This window comes from Lepisma saccharinum, chromosome 15 (genome assembly GCF_977018435.1).
Source record: "Lepisma saccharinum chromosome 15, izLepSacc3.1, whole genome shotgun sequence".
Taxonomy (NCBI): Eukaryota; Metazoa; Arthropoda; class Insecta; order Zygentoma; family Lepismatidae; genus Lepisma; species Lepisma saccharinum.
The window spans coordinates 22,390,357-22,409,945 of NC_139243.1; the positions used below are offsets into that span (position 1 = coordinate 22,390,357).

At 39.0% G+C, this 19,589-nt stretch overlaps 1 protein-coding gene across 1 annotated transcript in view; it reads left to right on the forward strand.

Annotated features, from left to right (window-relative positions):
* Positions 1 to 4,511: 4,511 nt before the first annotated feature.
* The window catches only part of LOC145999159 (transcription factor SOX-9-like), a gene marked incomplete at its 5' end in the record, with an annotated part of 68,868 nt that continues 53,790 nt past the window's right edge, over positions 4,512 to 19,589 (forward strand). The window contains one exon of the mRNA XM_083136092.1: positions 4,512 to 4,678. Coding sequence (XP_082992218.1) covers positions 4,512 to 4,678 — 167 coding nt within the window. The remainder of the gene's footprint in view (positions 4,679 to 19,589) is intronic.

Below are 19,589 nucleotides of genomic sequence, written 5' to 3' on the forward strand. Positions count from 1 at the left end.
CTTTTAAGAACTGGAAAAACGCCCTTGATGCTTGTGTTCTCGGCGGCGGGATTCATTTCGCTTTCCCTTTGCCCTTCCAACGTGGATCTCGGAAAGGAAAACAGACGAGCGGACGCGCCAAGGCCCGGAACGGGGGACAAACACCGCGGACGACAGTTCAAACACCACGAAAATCCATTGTTTCTTCTGTTTGACATCTAGTGACGTCACGACGTGGAATTTGGTAACCTGGTGAGAAGCTGGACTGCCGAGGCGTCGTGACGAGTCATGCTTGCTTTGGGACGTCTTCGGATTGGACGATATGTACACGGCGACTTAGGAAGTATCTTTTATTTCAATATACTTGGGGACAATTTCGTGAAGGAAACCAAAATATCAAATGTCTCATTATCTTATATACGACAGACTTATGACTAGGGCTCTAAAGTTGATGACTAGAGACCGGATTTTAAAGGGAAAAATTTTACTATAAAAAGGACCAAAAAATTGAAAATTATTGCCAAAAACTAGAAATGAAAAAGAACTACACGTAGAAAACTAAATGCATCATGTCGATAGATGCACTAAAATGTGTCTTATGGCTTCTTCAAAGAATCAGATTCACATTTGATGCATTTGGGTGCATTTTTGTATGTCGTGAAAGAAACACCAAACTGCATCTTTTGATTCAAGTAAGGAGACTCGAGCCTGCGCGCGTCTCGTAGCCAGGGTCACGGTGCGGGACAATGACCTATAGAATGACCTTACAATTATTAAAACATTACCTAATTAAAATGGTAAAAAATGACCTAAAAATAAAATATTGATTTTTCCCCCCCCATAAATTTCAAGAGAGTAGTTGAATAATTTAACTGTTTCATGGTTTAGATTCCAGTAATTGACCTTTCCAAGAAATACCCTCCTGCTTCACTTCAGTAACAATAGGTCCTGAAATCGGAATGAGATGTGTTCGGTTTCAACTGAAATGAGTCGGAAATATAGTCGACTGATGATTCGACTGATGGTAGTCAAATGATTATTAAAATTACCGAAAATGAAAATTAGTCGACTGAAAAAATTAGAACGACTAATTCGACTAATATTAATCGATTTATTTTTTCAGTCGACTAGACTAATTTTCATTTCCGATGGTTTTAATAACCAAGTCGACTAATCTCCATCCTTACCCCCCCACCCTTTCTGGCGCCGTAAAGAGATACTTACAAAGGAACACTCGTGCCCCAGGCCACTATATTGTTATTGTATACAGTGCGTGTCAGAGAAATACACAATTCACAATAACTTGAATTACGAAATTCCAAGAAATTATATTTACATACTAATACGAATATTAACCAATATGCTAAAACCAATATAATATTTCAGTGTTGGATTGTTTGAATTGTGTCTAAAGTCCACTTTATGTACAGAAAGGCTAATCGGGACTGGGCCTACAGTTTCAAGTGGTATCCGAACCACTGCAATGTGCCTCCACCGGGCATCAAACCCCGGGACCCCTTGATTACCAGGCGACAGCCACGTCATATAGAAGACCTGATTTCATTGTTGAATCTTGAACGTTTTTTTATATTCTTGGCGAGATCGAAACGAAAAGTAGAATGCAATTTAAGTATCGACATGACACTGAATTTTATTTTTCAACAAACTTTTGAACTCTGTATAATCGCAAAGTGGGAAAAATCAAATTTATAACCACCAAAACAACCACAATTTTCTCATCTCGGCCTTCTAGCACAGCTCATGCTACTAGAGCCCATATATTATATGCATGATAAACGGTTGTTTCAACGTTTTAAATTCTTAGATACCTCTCTAATGTCACTTGCTTAAAAACCATTGCCAGCTATTTATCACTTGTATTTGCCTGTCATCAGGCCATTCAAGTATAACGCTGGCTAACTATTCCCTCTTCCATCACGAATCTCCCTCGACATTGTTCGCAACTCCCTCTGTTGTCCGCAATAGTCAACAGGAAGACCTTTTGACCCCACGTCGGATTGTCCCCCTGACACCGAGGTCAGCTCATCAATGCTTCCACATATCATGGAGTGGGGAAGCGTCAGTTCCCATCGAAATATGATGCGCCTGTATGCGAAACTAATGAATGGCTTGCGCGTCATTTCCTGTTTCGGCCACACCCCACGATTCCAACTCACACGATTCTCGTTCACGTGTCACATTACAGTGTTGCTAACCAAAGATATAAGTTTGTATTCTTGGGGATTTTTATTTTAAAAATATTCTTCCAGTGTATTGCTGGGCATGTGGCGTATTAGATTGTTTTAAGTCCTATTTCGAATTTTTACTTCGCTTCCCTTTCATTTCAGTCTCATCCCCTCCCCCTCTCCAAAGTTAAGTCCCAAATTAATCCCCATGCGTGAGATTACACATGCATTTTATTGATAATAGCAAAACGAATGTCCACACTGAAAGAACTATATTTACAGCTTGATTTCCTTTCCTGGAACTAGAAAACTCCTTGGAGCATTCTGTGATTTGAGGAGTTCATGTACACCGAACGGCAATAGAAATAGTATGAGAATTGTCAATCATTTCCAATCATGATCATCACGTATTGAAATAAAAACACCAAAGGGCAGAGGACAACATCTGCTTTGCATCAACACAATTCCATTCCTTTAAACAACATGTGATGGACAATTTGCCTACCATTAACTTTGCCGTTCACTGTACGTGTTCGTAATTGCCAAACCTGGCTTCAAAGAGCTAAGTTGGCGACATTGATTCGAAACATTATATGTAACCCCCCTTTCAACCGAATCGAATCCAGCGAGCTACTTTATAAGTTGACAGCTTTAGTAATTACGTATTTAGGGAGACACGAGGGTGAAGAACGGTTCCCCAATTGCGTTGTCCTTTCCGTCCCTCTTACAACGCTACAGTACCGCTGCTCCCTTTGCAGTCCACGCGTGCATACGATAGCGCTCTACACGTACTTGATTTGATTTTCGTTATTCAGCGTCGCTTTTCTGCCACTTTTGGCTGCCACTTTTGGCTAACCGCGACTATGAGAATGATTGCTGATATGACGAAATTGATTAAGACACTCAAGAACATCCATGGGCAGGTCGGGATTTCAACCCAAGGCCCCTCCAGGTGTAAGGGGTGGTCCTTCAATGTTCACGCAAATGTCAACCTCATTTTCATGTAGTACACGCTGGACTGTGTTTTACAGACTAACGAGGCTCTGGCGTCTGGACCTGCAGCCAGTATGATCCTCTGTAGGACCAGTGGCGAAGCGTGACATCTTCACATAGTCATCGCAAGATTTGCTAAACGTCACGGTCCATCTTTCAACGGGGGGGGGGGGATATTTCTCTGCGATAAACGCCAAGGTCATTTTCGGAAGGGTGGTTATGTGTACTTTTTTCTTAGTAATCATTCATCATTCTGCCATCTTTTTCTACCTTTGACGGTCTTATTTTTATATTGAGCCTAAGTAGGGATTATGACCCTACCAACCCCTCCTAAAGCACGCCATCTCGGAAGAGACGACTCCAGAGAAACCCTGCCGTGTGATGGGAGCTGAAGAAAGGCCTGTTATGAACCAGACCTTCAAGAGTAAGGGAAGGTAGAGGTTTTGGACCTTGTTGTAGGGTCTGCCTGTTCGGAAGCGTTCGGCTGTTCTCGGCCAGACCAGAGAGAGTCGCACCATTCTGCGATGACCTGATCCGTCCAACACCATTGCCTTCAATAGGAAACTTGGCGGGAGGGTTGGTGCGAGGGGGTTATTACCGGACCCTTATTTCGATGCGCTAAACTTTAGCTAATCTCTTGCGTATTTTTAGTTGTTTCATGCTGTCGCTTGGCATATTTCGCATAAATATGCGAATATCCTAACTTATTATTATTTTTTTAAGTTCTTCTCTAAAATATTTAAAATGCAATATTGTAAATACTTTGCTTGGCCATCTCCCGATGACCGGACGGCTCGCCTTTGTGTAGGACATTGTATCGTCCGTTTATATTTGTGATTGCCCTTTCATCTCATTACATCAACATTCATCCCCATCGTAGCGATTAGCAAAAAGTAGCAGAAACGTAAAATAACCTAATTTCATCAATTAATCAAACCCGGAGCCTCTGGTATTACACAAATAATGCGGGTTGACCAGGTCTGATGCAGGACAGGCCTTAGAAAGAGCGTTCCGCGGGCTAACAGCAGACGTCGCTCGCACACTATTGTCGATACTCTCGTGTCGTCTGCTCCTCAGCCGAACAAACAGGCCGAGGTATAAGAAGCAGAGGTCACTCACCCTTCCAGAAGGGTGCAGCGAGCTAGCTGTGGCAACCGGGCTCGCTCATTCGCGGATCTGATTGGTTCTCGCAGACACACCCCCATATTATCGCCTGCTGCAAGCTCGCGAAGCGATCTTTCTAAGGCCTCCTGCACTATAGTGGTTTGTATCTTGAAGCGTCTATGTCTAGTTTACTGGCACGTTTTTGTACCACATAAAAAATAACTTGCGAGAGTTTATACATAATATATTATTGTTCCTTTCTCCACCAGGACGCAGGCAGACAAACGCAAGAGCCACGTAAAGAGGCCGATGAACGCCTTCATGGTGTGGGCACAGGCGGCCAGGAAGAAGATAGGCGACAGGTATCCTCAACTGCACAACGCTGAGCTCAGCAAAACGCTTGGCAAGATATGGAGGTAAGTGCGTCTTTTTATTAATTTTGTCTCAGCTTTTGGAGAGTGAGGCCAGCAAAATTCGGATGGAGGGAGGTAAAATTTGGATATGGGGCGGTTAAGTTAGGATATTTATTGCAAACTTCAGATACAGCACTTGTGATGGACATTTTACACTGAAAACTGTAAAAAAAATTAACAAAAACAAGACAGGTAAATGCAAACATGAAAACAATGAAACCAAACAAAAGATCTACACATTCATTCTTAGTGACGATCGGAATGTACTTTCTGGGAAGAAAATGTCCATGTTTGCGGGTAGTTTATTATGGAACTGGGGCAGCCTGTGGAACAGAAGGCGCTGTATAAGATAAAGCGTAGTGGTAGAGTTGCGGAACAGTCGAGCGTCGATCGAGAGGGCACTCGGAAATTGAATTCTAAAAGTGGAAATCCGGATCTTTATTTTCCATTGATGATTTCATGATTCATGTCGGCTAGATCGCGTCGAGTCTGCAGTAACTGAATGTTCAAAATGGTCAGGATGTAAGGTTCTTGAAGATGCCGTAGAGAAGGGATTCTATGACGAACAAAGGCGGTATAGAAGCGGAGGACGAAATCCATGTTAGAAAGATTAGTATTGGAGGCCAAGGTCCAGACTGGAAACGTAGTTCTCTTCAAATCCTGGGCGTAAGGTGCGCATTTATTCAAATCTGTCAAAATGCTCTCGAGAACATTGAGTTACAGATTAGTATTTCTTTTGTTGCACTGAGCAAAGTTGATTATTAAGGCTCTGCTGAAACGTAACAAGATGTTCCAGCATGAATTCCTTGATATGCGAACCACTATAGATTTATACAAAATATCCAATGTATATATATATAAAACTCTCTTCGTAAGCAAATTAATTCATTCAGGCGAAGAATATCATATCTACAAAAACCATAGATCCCGTAGAAAAATAAACTGGCAAAGTTGTTCAAGCGGTTTGATATTTATGGCTTTTGAAGTATTTGCTAGAAACAAATTAAGCGTTTTGCAAAATTTGCATAATTATGTAAATTTCAGATCACATGAATTTATGACAGGTTATATAATGCTGTCAGTAAATAGAGCATAAAAAACTCTACAGAATAATGATTTCACTGTTTGAAATTTATGACTTTTACATTTTGTAAATTTTGTAACATCTGGCAACGCAGCGGTCGTAGAGAAGGACAGAGCTATTGGGAAAACTCATGTATTAGAGAGAGAGGGAAGTACTCCATTTACTTCCATACTCACTTTTAAGGTTGAGACACTCTATAGAAGACTACCTATCCCTTACATGGAAAATTTTATCCTTCGATATAGGCTATTCAACTGGTAATCTATCCGCAATAGTTTCGTAGCTATGTAAGTCTATTTTCCACGATATATATCTAAGCAAACTACTAGAATATTATTTATTTATTTCGTCTTCTTTTACATGGCGAAGTTAAGGCTGTGGAGCCTTTTCTTCCACTTGACCATGTTTACAAAAAAATTGAATATGAAATAATTAAAATTTTGGAAAAAAAAGGAAGAAAAAATATATAAAAAATTACAGAGAAAAAAATAAAAAATACAAAGAGAAATTACATATAAGAAAGGTAATCTAACCTATAGATACGGACACACACACTCACACACACACATACATATCTTTGCCCTTACACACGTACAAGCAAATACATAACACTACACTTACTTAAGCACAGTTCAATATTACACATACTTAAAACACAGTCCAATACGGTATACTTTGATGATAATTCATCTTAACTATTACTCTAATTCATTTTAGTGCCTTACGTCCTTCTATCATTCTCTGCACCCGCCATGTTAATAGGGAAATCAAACATTTAATTTTCATTGTATAATATGTGTAACTTTAACAATTTTTTGAACGTCACAATTGAGGAAGAGACATGAATTTCAGGTGGCAACTTGTTCCAAAGGCCTGCTGAGGTAACAGTAAAAGAATTTGCATAAAAGTTGGATTTGTGGAGTGGAATGGACAGCAGAGACCTTTCGCGCGATCTGGTGTTGTGGCTGTGAAAGTCGGAAAGATGTTGAAATCGGTTATAGAGATATTGCGGGTCTTTTATTTGAAGGATTTTGTACAGTAAAATTAACTTATGAAAATTACGTTTATCGCTTAATTTAAGCCACTCGACCTTCGCAAAGTACGATGTCAAATGCTCTGAATATTTTAGATCGAAAACGAAACGAATGCAGGCATTTTGAATTCGCTGCAGTCGTTTAGCTTGCTCGTGATTGACATCCAAGAAAGCAATGTCGCAATAGTCAACAATGGGAAATACAAGAGACTGGACCAGTTTAATTTTTATGCGTTCAGGGAGGAAGTTTTTGAGCCGATAGAGTGAATGCAATGCACCGAAAGCTCTTCTAGATACAGAGTTAACTTGCTCTGCCCAGGTGAGATGTTGGTTGAGTATCACACCCAGATTCTTAACAGTAGTGGAGAAGGGCAGATGAATGTCATTTATGTTGAGTCTAGGGAGGCTAGATTTATCTATTTTGCTCAAAATTCTAGGGGAACCTACAAGAATACACTGGGTTTTAGTCGGGTTTAGATGTAAGCCATGGTGTGCAGACCAAGTACTTATTTGTTTAAGGTCATTGTTCACAATTTCTATTGCATGCAGTATTTCTTGCGGGGGGAAAGAGAAATATAACTGAAAATCGTCGGCATAGATATGATATATACAGCCGTTAAGCACCGTCGGGAGGTCGTTTATATACAGAGCAAATAAGAGGGGGCCGAGTACAGTGCCTTGAGGGACACCACATGGAATGTTTTTCCACGACGATTTTCCATATAGGTCAACGACACATTGTCGACGTTCTTGTAGATATTCACTTGTATGCTCTAGAAGGAATTCTAAGCAGATATTTTTACGGAATTTGTAATATCTTAGCGTTTCTCGAAAGGATAGGAATTTTCGAAAACATCAAAATATAAGAATTCCTGTTGTGTATTCACAGAATACAGTTTTTTTTAAATAATAGTGATACAAAAGCAATGCAAACTTCGAATTTTGCATAACTTTCAGGTGGTGCGAGCGTCATGCTGCATTTTTCGCGACCCGACTAGAAATATTTTTTTTGGGGGGGGGGGGGTCCGAACTAAGTGTCTCAAAATAATATAATAACGTTTAAATTATAATTATATTACATTAATTAAAATAGCATGAATTAAAATATTCGAATTAATTAATATTATATTTTTATTACATGAATATGTAAAAAGACTGTATTCATTATCTAGCTTACGTACAGTAAAGGTCGGCAAAATTTGTAAAAAAACAACTGCCCTGGCAAGGAAATTAATTCGAAATGGCTAAAGAATGAATATTTATTGAAAATCAAAAAAGAATGTTAGATCCAGTTGACGAAAAGTAAAGTTTCTGATAATATTTTACGCATATTATTATAAGTCGCATTAAATCTTCTTTGGTACTGTCATTAAAGTCCTGTGATCACAATACAATCCTTGCCTTTCAATAAGTTCGGCGGAAAGAAACAACCCTCGATTAAGCAACAAGTAGCCTATATTTTCATTGATTGATTGCTTGCTTTATTTTTTACTTCGCTTCTTGTGCCACTTCTGGCTAATTTGCGAAGATGAGGATGCGTGATGATATGATGAAATTGATGAATTGACACTCGCAAGCATCCATGACCAGGCCAGGATTCGAACCCGGAACCCCTGACGTCGTAGCGCGATGGCGTCCGCCACGGGGGCCAACTAGTATATTTTCATTATTTAATCTTAGTTATTTTATAATTTCACTATTTAATGTTTGTAGGCAATAAGTATAAACTTGATGTACTAACTAGAAGGGAATGTCCGCGCGCATGATCAGAGCACTGCAAGCAATATATGCGAGGGTAGAATTCGGAGTAAGATGCAAAGGAAACCAAGTCTCGGCACTGCAGCCTTCGCTCAGGGGACTGAAACAAGGATGCATCCTATCACCAGTGCTATTTTCACTGTTCATAGATTGGGTAGCGCATGAAATTAAAATGGATCAGGATTATATCCCATGTATAGGAGTGCAAAGTATACCAGTCCTTATGTATGCAGACGACATAGTCATCTTGTCCGAGACAATAGAGGGTCTTCAAAGGGGCATAGACAGCATATATGAGGGGTGCATCAAATATAAAATGAAGGTAAACATTAAAAAGACAAAAATCATTGCTTTCAAAAATGGCTACATATTTAGCAGACAGGAGACATGGACGTACGGGGGGGATTTAATCGAGCGGGTTAAAAACTTCACATACCTGGGGGCATCACTCTCCATGACAGGAAGTTGGACACACCACATAAGGGCAAGAAAAACTAAAACAAAATTTGCAATAGAACAAGTCATAAGGACAATAAACAAGGCACCTCAAATGCCTTTCCCGGTCATTCAAAACCTCTATTCATCAATAGTATTAGGTACATTAAACTATGGAATAGAACTGTGGGGGTTAAGGGGGGACAACACAATAATTGGTATACAAACAGAATTTTATAAGAGAGTAATGGGCGTAAGCAGAGGCACGGCCAACTGTGGGATTCTTAAGGAATTGGGACTGAACAGAGACACGGTACAAGCACGGATGAGGGTTGTTAAATATTGGATGCGATTATCACAAGAGGGCCAAACTACGCTGAGGGGACAATGTTTGGAAATACAGACAAGGGAGGAAAACTTTTCCAGCTGGGGTCTGGAAGTGAAAAATATCTTATATAATAGCGGAATGGGTTGGGTATGGGAAGAGGGAGGAAGGGGGGGCATCTCATCAGAAAATCAAATCAGAAACAGGTTACTCGACATAGACAAACAAGAAATAATAGCAGACTGCCAAACAAAGACCTCAATCAGGGAACAGTTAAGAGTAAGAGAATGGGGGAAAGCGAAATATATCCAGGTTGTGGGAAAAAATGAAAGAAGCGCGCTGGCATGGTTCAGACTAGGGGGATGGAAACAACTAAGAAAGATAAACGAATCAGGGGAAACGATATGTCCTTTGTGCGAGGGGGAGGAGACGGACAAGCATATCCTACTGAACTGCCCTTCTACACGTGACCTAAGGGACAAATGGATGAAAAACTTAACAGGCAGGGTGGTGATAGAAGTGGTAGACGACAGAATAAAGATAAAGGAAGCGGGGCAGCAAGTGGGGAAATACCTGGGAGAAGTAAGAGAACGGCGGGGGAAAGCTATTAGAAAAGGCAGCGAAATGAGTGATCATGCTCCAGACGAGCCATCTTTATAGTGTAAGTGTGTGTAAAGCAAAATGTAGGCGTGTTTTGGTGATAGTGCAGGAAAAGAGAAGTGAGGAGAAAGACTGGAAGAAGAACTGCCGAGGGAGGGGAAGAATGTGTATATAGGGGACAAAGTAAGAGACAGCTTAAACGAAAACTAAATGTAACAAAATAGTGTAGAAAAATCAAAAATATGTAGTGCGTACAGCCTATGGCTCGCACAAAAAGAAAATAAATCTATCTATCTATTTCTTTGCGAACTGACTAGTTCGACGCAGCTAAACGCAAACTTTTGAACGGCGTTGGTGGACACGGTCCTGGATCCACGTACCCAAAATGGGAACGGGATGCGTGAGATCGTAGCCCAGGGCAACAGAATGCCGGAATCCCCTTGTCGGCGACTACAAAAGTATCAGTGCCCAGCGCCTGTCCGGTGAACACGCGTTTAACATTGACCTCCCGACGAGAGAAGCTTTGAAAAGTCATTCCTCTGGGAGGGAATTCCGTCCGTCTAACATCCGCGTGCCTCTCTGATTTCTGGAGGTGATCGGGAGAAAGATTTGGCGGGAACCTTCCGTTCCAATTACGGGAATTAATTGTTTCAGGGAAAGATTTATTTATTTATTTTATTTACTCAAAGTTTCAGATGCAGTACTGAATGACCCACAGAGATAATATAGGCTACTTGAAAAGAAAAATTTTGTGAACAGAATCGGTCCTGGCTACCAGAACAAGTTTCGATACTCAAATATATAACATAATTATGTTCACACTTATTGTAACATAAAAAAAGTACATAAAGGAAAATAAAGGGGGGAACTGGTAAATTCTGAACAAACTGACGTCTTTGTTTATATTTGAAGGTGCCACGGCATTACGCGTCCCCTGAAAGTATGCGGGTGGAGGCAAACATTCTCGACTCGTCCCCACCTAATGATAGTATTATGGTACTAAATGGCCATTTTTTTAATATTGAAATTGCAACAACAGGCCTTGTCTCCGCATAAAGCTACTCCGGGGCTCACCCCTTGAGGGTAACGGAGATCGGAGCGTGGCGCTGATCACATCACCTCCAAAATGGCCGAGATCTAGAATGTGTGGGCCATATACACGGGGAACTTTACATTACAAGAGGAAAACAACACAGCCGGCATCTGTGGAGGATTGGTTACTTCATCGCGCTACGAGGTTCCAGGTTCGAATCCCGGCCTGGGTATTGGTGGTCTTTGTGAGTGTCCCTTCATCATATCATCACTCATCCTCATCTTTGCGATTAGCCAAAAGTGGACACCTTCTCCTCCATATCATGGTTGATGGGACAAAGTGTCCACCACTTCGTTTCCCTGTGCACTGCCTGAGGGGCTGCGAGAGCCTTCGTTCTAACGTCATTGCGTAATCGATTTTATTGAACTCTGGTGGCAACAATGGACATGATTCCATCAAACTGGCACGAATGAAAGTGAGGGAGCATTCCATTGTTACTGGTAGGACACACGTACTTCAATTTTTATATTAAAGTGACTATTCTACTGATACTTAAGCAACTCTTACATTTTCTGTGCAATGAAATATGAAACTTAACACTGATACGCACCCACTTATTGTATCATTTTAATTGTTTAATATGTTAATTGTCTATGATGACGTAATTTGTTTTGTTCAATTGGGTAGTCTGTTATGGTTATGGACTAACCTTAAAACATTTGATTGTGGGTTGTGAGGTAAGAGATATTATGAATGTTGCTGGATAATGGAAGTAATTTTGGAAATGTGAATGTGTTAATTTGTGTAGTCAAGAACAATTATGATCTGAACACAATTTTGTTTGTAATAAGGAGTTTAATTGCGAGTGCAAGTGTAATATATTAACATTAACTGACATTTAAATATATTTTTTGTGTGCGAGAGTTAGTAAGGTTTACGTAAACATATCCTTATCTGATTTCCCACAACCTGAGGGCTTCAAAGTAGGCTGATAAGTCTCAGACTCGCCGTCGAGGAATAAAAGTAAGTAGATCCATTGAGAATAAACCGGGGAACGTAACAACACTGTTGAATAAACATAACTAGCCTGAAAATAGTTTCCCAGATTTGTAGCTGTGAACAATTTTGTCTCACGGGTGGGACACTTCACTTGCTAAGAAATTTATTTTAATTTCTGTGAATCGTAATAACCCTCAAATTGGAAATACATTAGATGAAAACAGCTACAAATCCCAGACAGTAGATATCATTTTCCAGACAGAAACTTGACAATCAGAAATGCAGTGTCAAACATTACCTAAGCTCTTCTTGGTTACCAACGGCGTAAGCAGGTGAAACCAGGACTGACTCGGCATTTGTTTAGTAAACTCGATCAGAATAAATATCTGGGAGGAGAGAGGTCATTGGTCAGTTATAGAGCGAACATTGAGAGGGGCAGAACTACAACTGAGGGAGGAAACGTTGGGGCGAGTTGCAAATCTAACTCTCGACTTGCTGTAGTCAAGATCATAATACCGTGGGAAGTCCTCCAGACAGAGACAGGTATGTGTACCTTTCCATTTACCATTTAGATCCAATCTTAGTGTGTATGAAACTCAAGTGTTGTGTTTTGCCATTTACGTATACGTTTATTAGCTCTAGCACCTTACCATTAAGCTTACCATGAATAGCGAGTTGCTCCATAATCAAGGATGAAGGATGAGTGAGCTACACTAACCCAATTCGATCCCACATACCGAAGGGTATGTTACGGAATTGTCAAAAGATGAAGAATAAATTATTTAAGAAAAAGAAGAGAAGGTGACCTTTGAATATTCTAGTGGAGTTGAGGGGGCGAATGTAACGGTTAAAGGCGAAAGTAATTGTTTTTGGTAGCACGGGTGGGAAACATTACAAAACACAAGTAAATCAAAAAGTTAATATAAACGAATAATATGTAAAATGCCTCTTACTTTCTACGGTAACATAATTATGTATAATAATTGAATTTTTACGACAAATGACAATTTTAGATTTTCCACTCACAAGATAGCATAATGTTACAGCATTGCATTTAATTTTAAAAAACTGAGGTTCACGGCAGGGTGCGAAATCCTGGGGGGGGGGATTTCCCCCACCAACAATCTTGGCCTCAAAAATCCCCCCACCAAAAAAATCCGGGGGGGGAGAGTTCTTGTTATAACAAACAAAAGATAAGCAATTACTTTTAATTTCAAATATGCTTTATTAAGAATAATATCGAAAACACAAATTAGTGTAGTTGTGAGTATTGAATTTACGCACAATAGAAGTAAAACAAGAATGCAAGACAATTATAACTATGAAATCTAATTGATTTTTATTAACAAAGCTCAAACTGAACAATAACTTACACATAATAAAAGCACTTCCAACTATTTCATAATTTATTTACATCTTTAACCAGTCAGTAAAGGGATTAGTTAGCTGCTTTATAATAGCTGATAACCTATGTGTAATAGTGACAAATTAATTTCCTTTATGTAATTAATAATAATAATATATATTTAATTGAGTAATTTATTTTTAGTTTAAGTAAGATATGTTATGTAATAATACCTAGGTATAATACATGTATATCATGTAATTTACACATATGTTTGTGAGGATGGTTTGAAGATTAAGAACTTTCTCCCCCCACCAGTTTTCAATGATTTCGCACCCTGGTTCAGGGGCACTTCATATGAAATACCCCCGAGATATAAATAGATGACGGCCCAGGGCGCACTAACGTCCATAATACTAACAGAAACAAGGGTGGTGTCTTTATTGAGATACTTCTGCCAGGTTTAAAAGACTTTGGAAGCCTTTCACTTCGATATCTTGAAGAAAAGGAAGGAGTTGTTATATGAAAGATTGATTAATTTATCTACCGACGATTACCTTACCAACCGGCGCTACAGCTCCTGTCGGGCCATGGCCTCCTCCACTATGTCCCTCCATTTCTGTCTGTCCTGCCATTTCTGTTTCCGTCTTGTTACTCCTATCTTGTTTAGGTCCGTGCATACTTCTTCCTTCCATCTGCTTCTAGGTCTTCCTTTCCTTTTAGTTGAATATAGCTTATTCTCTATTATTCTTCTCGGCATGGCATCTTTTGGTAGGCGATATACATGTCCTATCCAGCTGATTCTTCTAGCTTTGATAAAGCGAACTATATTTTTATATTTTATTAGTTCCTCCAGTTCCTGGTTGTATTTTATTCCCCATCCTGTTTCTTCTCTAGTTGGTCCAAATGTTATTCTTAATATTGCTCTTTCAAATACCATTAGCCTTCTTTCTGTGTCTTTGGTCAACGTCCATGTTTCGGCTCCATATGTTACTACTGGCCTGATTAATGTATTGTATATTTTCATTTTTGTTGTTCTTGTTATTGTCTTACTTTTCAGCAGATTTCTATTTGCATAATATGCTCTATTTCCTGCTCTGATCCTTCCTTCCACGCATCTTCCTATGTTATTTATTTCATTTATTTGATTTCCCAGGTATTTGAATTCATGTACTACCTCGAACTTCTTATTACCTATCTCTATTTCTTTTCTTCTTTCTGGTTTTCGTGCTATTTTCATATATTTTGTTTTATTTATGTTTACTTCTAGTCCCATTTCCTTAGTATAGTTCTCCATGTCGTTAAATACTTGTATTAGCTTATTCATAGATCTTGCAATGATTGCTATATCATCTGCATAAGCGCAGATTTGTGAGCTTTTATTAAAGATGGTACCTCTTTGGTCAATCTGTTTTATGGCATCATTCAATGCTATATTAAATAGTGTAGTCGACAATCCGTCCCCTTGTTTTACACCTTTGTCAAATGTAAACTCTTCACTGAGTTGTCCTTTTACTTTTACTCTTGCTGAGGTGTCCATCAGAGTCATCTGTACAAGTTGTCTTAATTTTTTGGGTATACCAATTCTTTCCATTGCTTTAATTAGTTCTTCTCTTTGTACACTATCAAAGGCCTGTTTAAAATCTACAAATAGCATATGTAGTTCGCTCCCATGTTCATAATGTTTCTCTAATATTTGTCTAATTACAAATATTTGGTCTATGGTGCTCTTATTTTCCCGGAACCCTGCTTGATACTCTCCAAGGATGGGTTCAATTATTTCCTGTATCCTTTTATTTAATATGCTCGAGAATATTTTATATCCAACATTTAACAATGTTATTCCTCTATAATTGCTACAATTGTATTTGTCTCCTTTCTTATAAATGGCACATATAATTCCTTGTCTCCATTCGTCCGGTAGTTCCTCCTTTCTCCATATTTTACTAATCAGCTCGTGTATTTTCTGGTATAGTTGTATGCCTCCATATTTAATCATTTCGGCTACCATATTATCACTTCCTGGTGCTTTGTTATTTTTCAATCTCCTGATTGCTTTTGTTACTTCATCTAACGTTCGAGGTTCTATTGTTTCTTCTTCCTCTTCTTCTGTTTCCCGTTCTGTATTTCCAGCTTCTATTCCATTTTCTCTTCTTGACAGTTTTTCTTTGAATTTTTCTGCCCACCGTTTTCTGATCTGACTTTCTTCATACAGCATTTCTCTATTTTTATCTTTACATCCTTCAATATCTGGTTTATATTCTTTTGTAAGACTGAACATGGCTTGATAGAATTTTCTTCTCTCATTTTTTTTATCTAGTTCCTCTACTTCCACTAATCTTTGTTTTAAATATTGTCTTTCTTTTGGGTACATATTCTTTTAGCGGCTCTTCTTCAGGGGCACTTCACATGAAATACCCCCGAGATATAAATAGATGACGGCCCAGGGCGCACTAACGTCCATAATACTAACAGAAACAAGGGTGGTGTCTTTATTGAGATACTTCTGCCAGGTTTAAAAGACTTTGGAAGCCTTTCACTTCGATATCTTGTAGAAAAGGAAGGAGCTGTTATATGAAAGATTGATTAATTTATCTACCGACGATATCTCAGTGAAATATGATTAGTTTATGTACGGACGATATCTCAGAGAAATACTGTATACATAACGACAATCCCGCGCACGTGACAATAGAAGAGCTGTCTCTAACAGACCTTCACATGGTGAAGTGAGTGATGGGTGATGGAGAGTTGCTGTTGAAAAGTGATGAGTTCTTGAAGTTACTTTGTTCGGCAAGTAACAGCTGTTTCTTTCCGTTTAGTCAGTTTCGTATTTTTTCACCTTTTCATGTATCCAGTGAGTTTTTTTCCACATGATTGGGCTAAGCGCTTCTTTCCTTAGCCATTGATTGATTTGTTTTGTTTTATATCGCTTTTCTGCCATTGTGTGGCCAATCGAGAAGATGAGGATGAGTGATGATAGGATGAAACTGATGAAGGGACACTCGCGAAGAACTCTCATGAAAAACTCAATATGCTGACCAAGGCAGAAATTTATTTTATTATAAAACAAACTAAACGTAACGTTTCAACCTTCTAGCAAGGTCTTCTTCATACTCTGCACCAAGTACAAATGTAACAAGGTACAAAACAGGACGATATATATACACAAACATTACTCCCCTCCAGACTATTAGAAAGTTGTTTGCTGGAACATTCCAGCAGGTAGCCTTCCCTAGTCAACTGTACTTTCACCTGACAGGCGATTTAGCTAAACATTTTCTATCATCTGGAATGTGGTTGGACTCTTTATCTCACGCTCTTTTTCCTTCATTCTTCTTCCTTCTTCTCTCCTCTTTCTCTCTTGTCCTTTCCGCTAACCACTCCGTCACGGAGGCCGGCTTTTCCCTAAGTATACTATAGTTCAAATCACAAACCCTGACAACTTCTGTAAACAAAACCACCTGCATGCAGAAAGCATTGCAAACTCATAGAAGTAAAATAATCCACACGAAAATCCAGCGTTGTTACAGGATTCATTACGTAAGGTAAAACAATGGCAAATTTGTAGTATGGGATACGCTGCCGCAAATGACGTCTCACTTTAAACCCAATGCTCTTTCTTTTTTACTTATTGCTTCACCTTATGGTTAACTCTTTGCACCAGTAATCATTTCCCATAAATTTTGCTTCTTTCTTTGAATATATTTTACTTGCATTTTTTAGACAAAATGATATAACATGGTAATGTATATTTCTAAGGTTTGATATAGATAGGAGTGTATTTGAAATTTGTTTGTACATTTTATGTAAATTGTATCTTATGTAAAAAAAAATATATAATGGGCATAAACAGCCATATGCATTGCTGTAAGTCCAATAAATATATTGATGATGATCAAAACAAGACAAAAAGTTCGTAAATTTATTGCGGTTGGAAACTTTGACAAGCATCCTAATAACGATTTTTGTTGCGCCAAATATAGTGCACTTCGTAAAATAACTTGGTGACATGACAAGGCAAGATAAGTGTGAACATTTTGTAGTAATATAACTTTCAATGAGCTTAGAGATTTGTGTACATAATGATATTTTATAACATTGGTTATTTTCTAAAAATAATCATGTGAACAGCAAAGAAGTAGTGCAACTTAGTAATATTGCCTGACTTAGCCTTAGAAAAATAACATGCCGAGTTCTATGCGTGCGGGAAAGTCTCCGTGTTCTCCGAGCTTGTTTTCAAAACACCAGCAAGGACAGCCTTTGAAAAGGGGTGAGAAACAGATTCTACTCAATATTTATGTAACGTTCTGTCAGTAGTATCCTGAGAAACCAGTAAATGAAGTGGTTAAGTTCGTATCCCAGTGCAGTGGTGTGTCAGTGTCTGCAGTTTTAAGGATTATGAAAGAGAGAATGACCGGGAGAGTAACAATGTATGCGGCTGCATATTCCTCTGATGTTTTGAGAGCAAGTTCTCACATTCAGAGGCTCTTATATAAAATGAATAGGTGCGGCGAACTATGAGTGTAACAGCAGATGATTGCGGTCATGGATCAGCTGACGCGCAGTGATACATCGAATCGGTGAGACCGTTTGTTTACAGAAGGTCTCAGGGATGGTGATTTAGACCTTAGAGTTATTAATTTCCTTGAGTTTGAGTGCTCGAGCTTAATTTTATGTACAGAAAGTCAGATCTGCACGTCCCTACTAGTAGAATTTAAAGTTGGACCCGAACCATTATGTGCCTCCACCGGGTATCGAACCCAGGACCCCTTGATTACGAGGCTACGACGGTACCACTACGCAGTAAAGTTTGCGCTTAATCGGTCGACTTCCGTGGTGGCGGAGTGTTTATGACGGTGCGCTACGACGCCAGGGGTTCCGGGTTCGAATCACGACCTGTGTTCTTTCTGAGTGTCCCTCCTGTGAGGAATATGTTTATTACAGTAAATCCTCGCTAACACGAATCCCAAGGGACCGAAAAATCGTGTTTAAAAAAATTCGTGCTAACCGGGGACTCAAATTTTATTGTTGCAATACAGTTCTTTCTACACATTAACCATTTACAATACGTATTATGTATGTCATCATAGAAAACACTACTACAGTACTACAGTAATTAACTTTTAAAGAAAGTACTCATAGATCATTTTCTGGTGAAAAATTCCTGTATATTGCGCTGTCCTAGACGGGAACGCAAATGTCTGGTAACTTCACGGCCAACTGTACTCATAGCTTCCGTAAAACTAGCGGTCAATTCGGATCAAGCTCGTACTGGCTACGTTTTAAAGAATAGATCTGAACACAAAACTGAATTTGTAGGTTAAATACGTATAAGCTCATTGTTGACGCGTTGATCGCGATTGTCGAGCAATTGCACCCATGTTTTAATCTTGATGTTACTCGTACTGGCTATGTTTTAAAGAATAGAGAAACACATTTGAATACATTGTTGATCTGAATCTGTTGCTTACAATACTGTATAAGTTGATTGTTGACAAGATGATAGAGATTGTTGAGCGATTTCTTACATACCTAGCAGAGGAACGACAGAGGAACAACAGGAAAAAAAAAATTGAAAAACTTAGAAAGTTCGTGTTAAATGAGATATATAATGACGCAATGGACTAAAAAACAGTTCGTAATTCGTGGTAACCGAAATTCGCGTTAACCGATAAAACTTTCTATAAGATATAATACATCCCTGCCGGGACCAACATTTTGTTCATGTTAACCGAGTGTTCGTCTTAAGCGAGTTTGTGTTAACGAGGGTTTACTGTACATGTAATTCAAGATTCTAACGGGCATTATTTTCGCCAATAAAGTTTGCTTGCAAGTCAACCACCTTAGCTGTTTATTCTTTACCAAACCCTGTCCCTGCCCAGACCTGTATTGAATGGAAGCTAAATTATATTTTATGGTTTCTTCTGTCGTTACACGGTTTTGTTAATTATAGTTTCCTTTGTACTGATGGATACTACCGCCGTTATCAAACGCGAGGCTTTTTTTAATGTAAAAAATATAGACAACTTCAATTTCTCGAAAAATTCTGCATTCTGCTAAATCAACATATTACGTACGTATTGCACACACACACAGTGACAAAATTCGATAGCATGCTGAGGACATCAAAGCAAACAATTGTCCTCAATAAATATTTCTACATTGTTAGTAGTTACTGTTATATATACAATCATAGGCGGCGCCGACTCCATGAGGCTTGGGGGCTCGAGGCCCCCCCCCAATGTTAACGACGTGGTGGCAGAGCCCCCCAAATAATTTTGCAAGGGCATGCGATACAA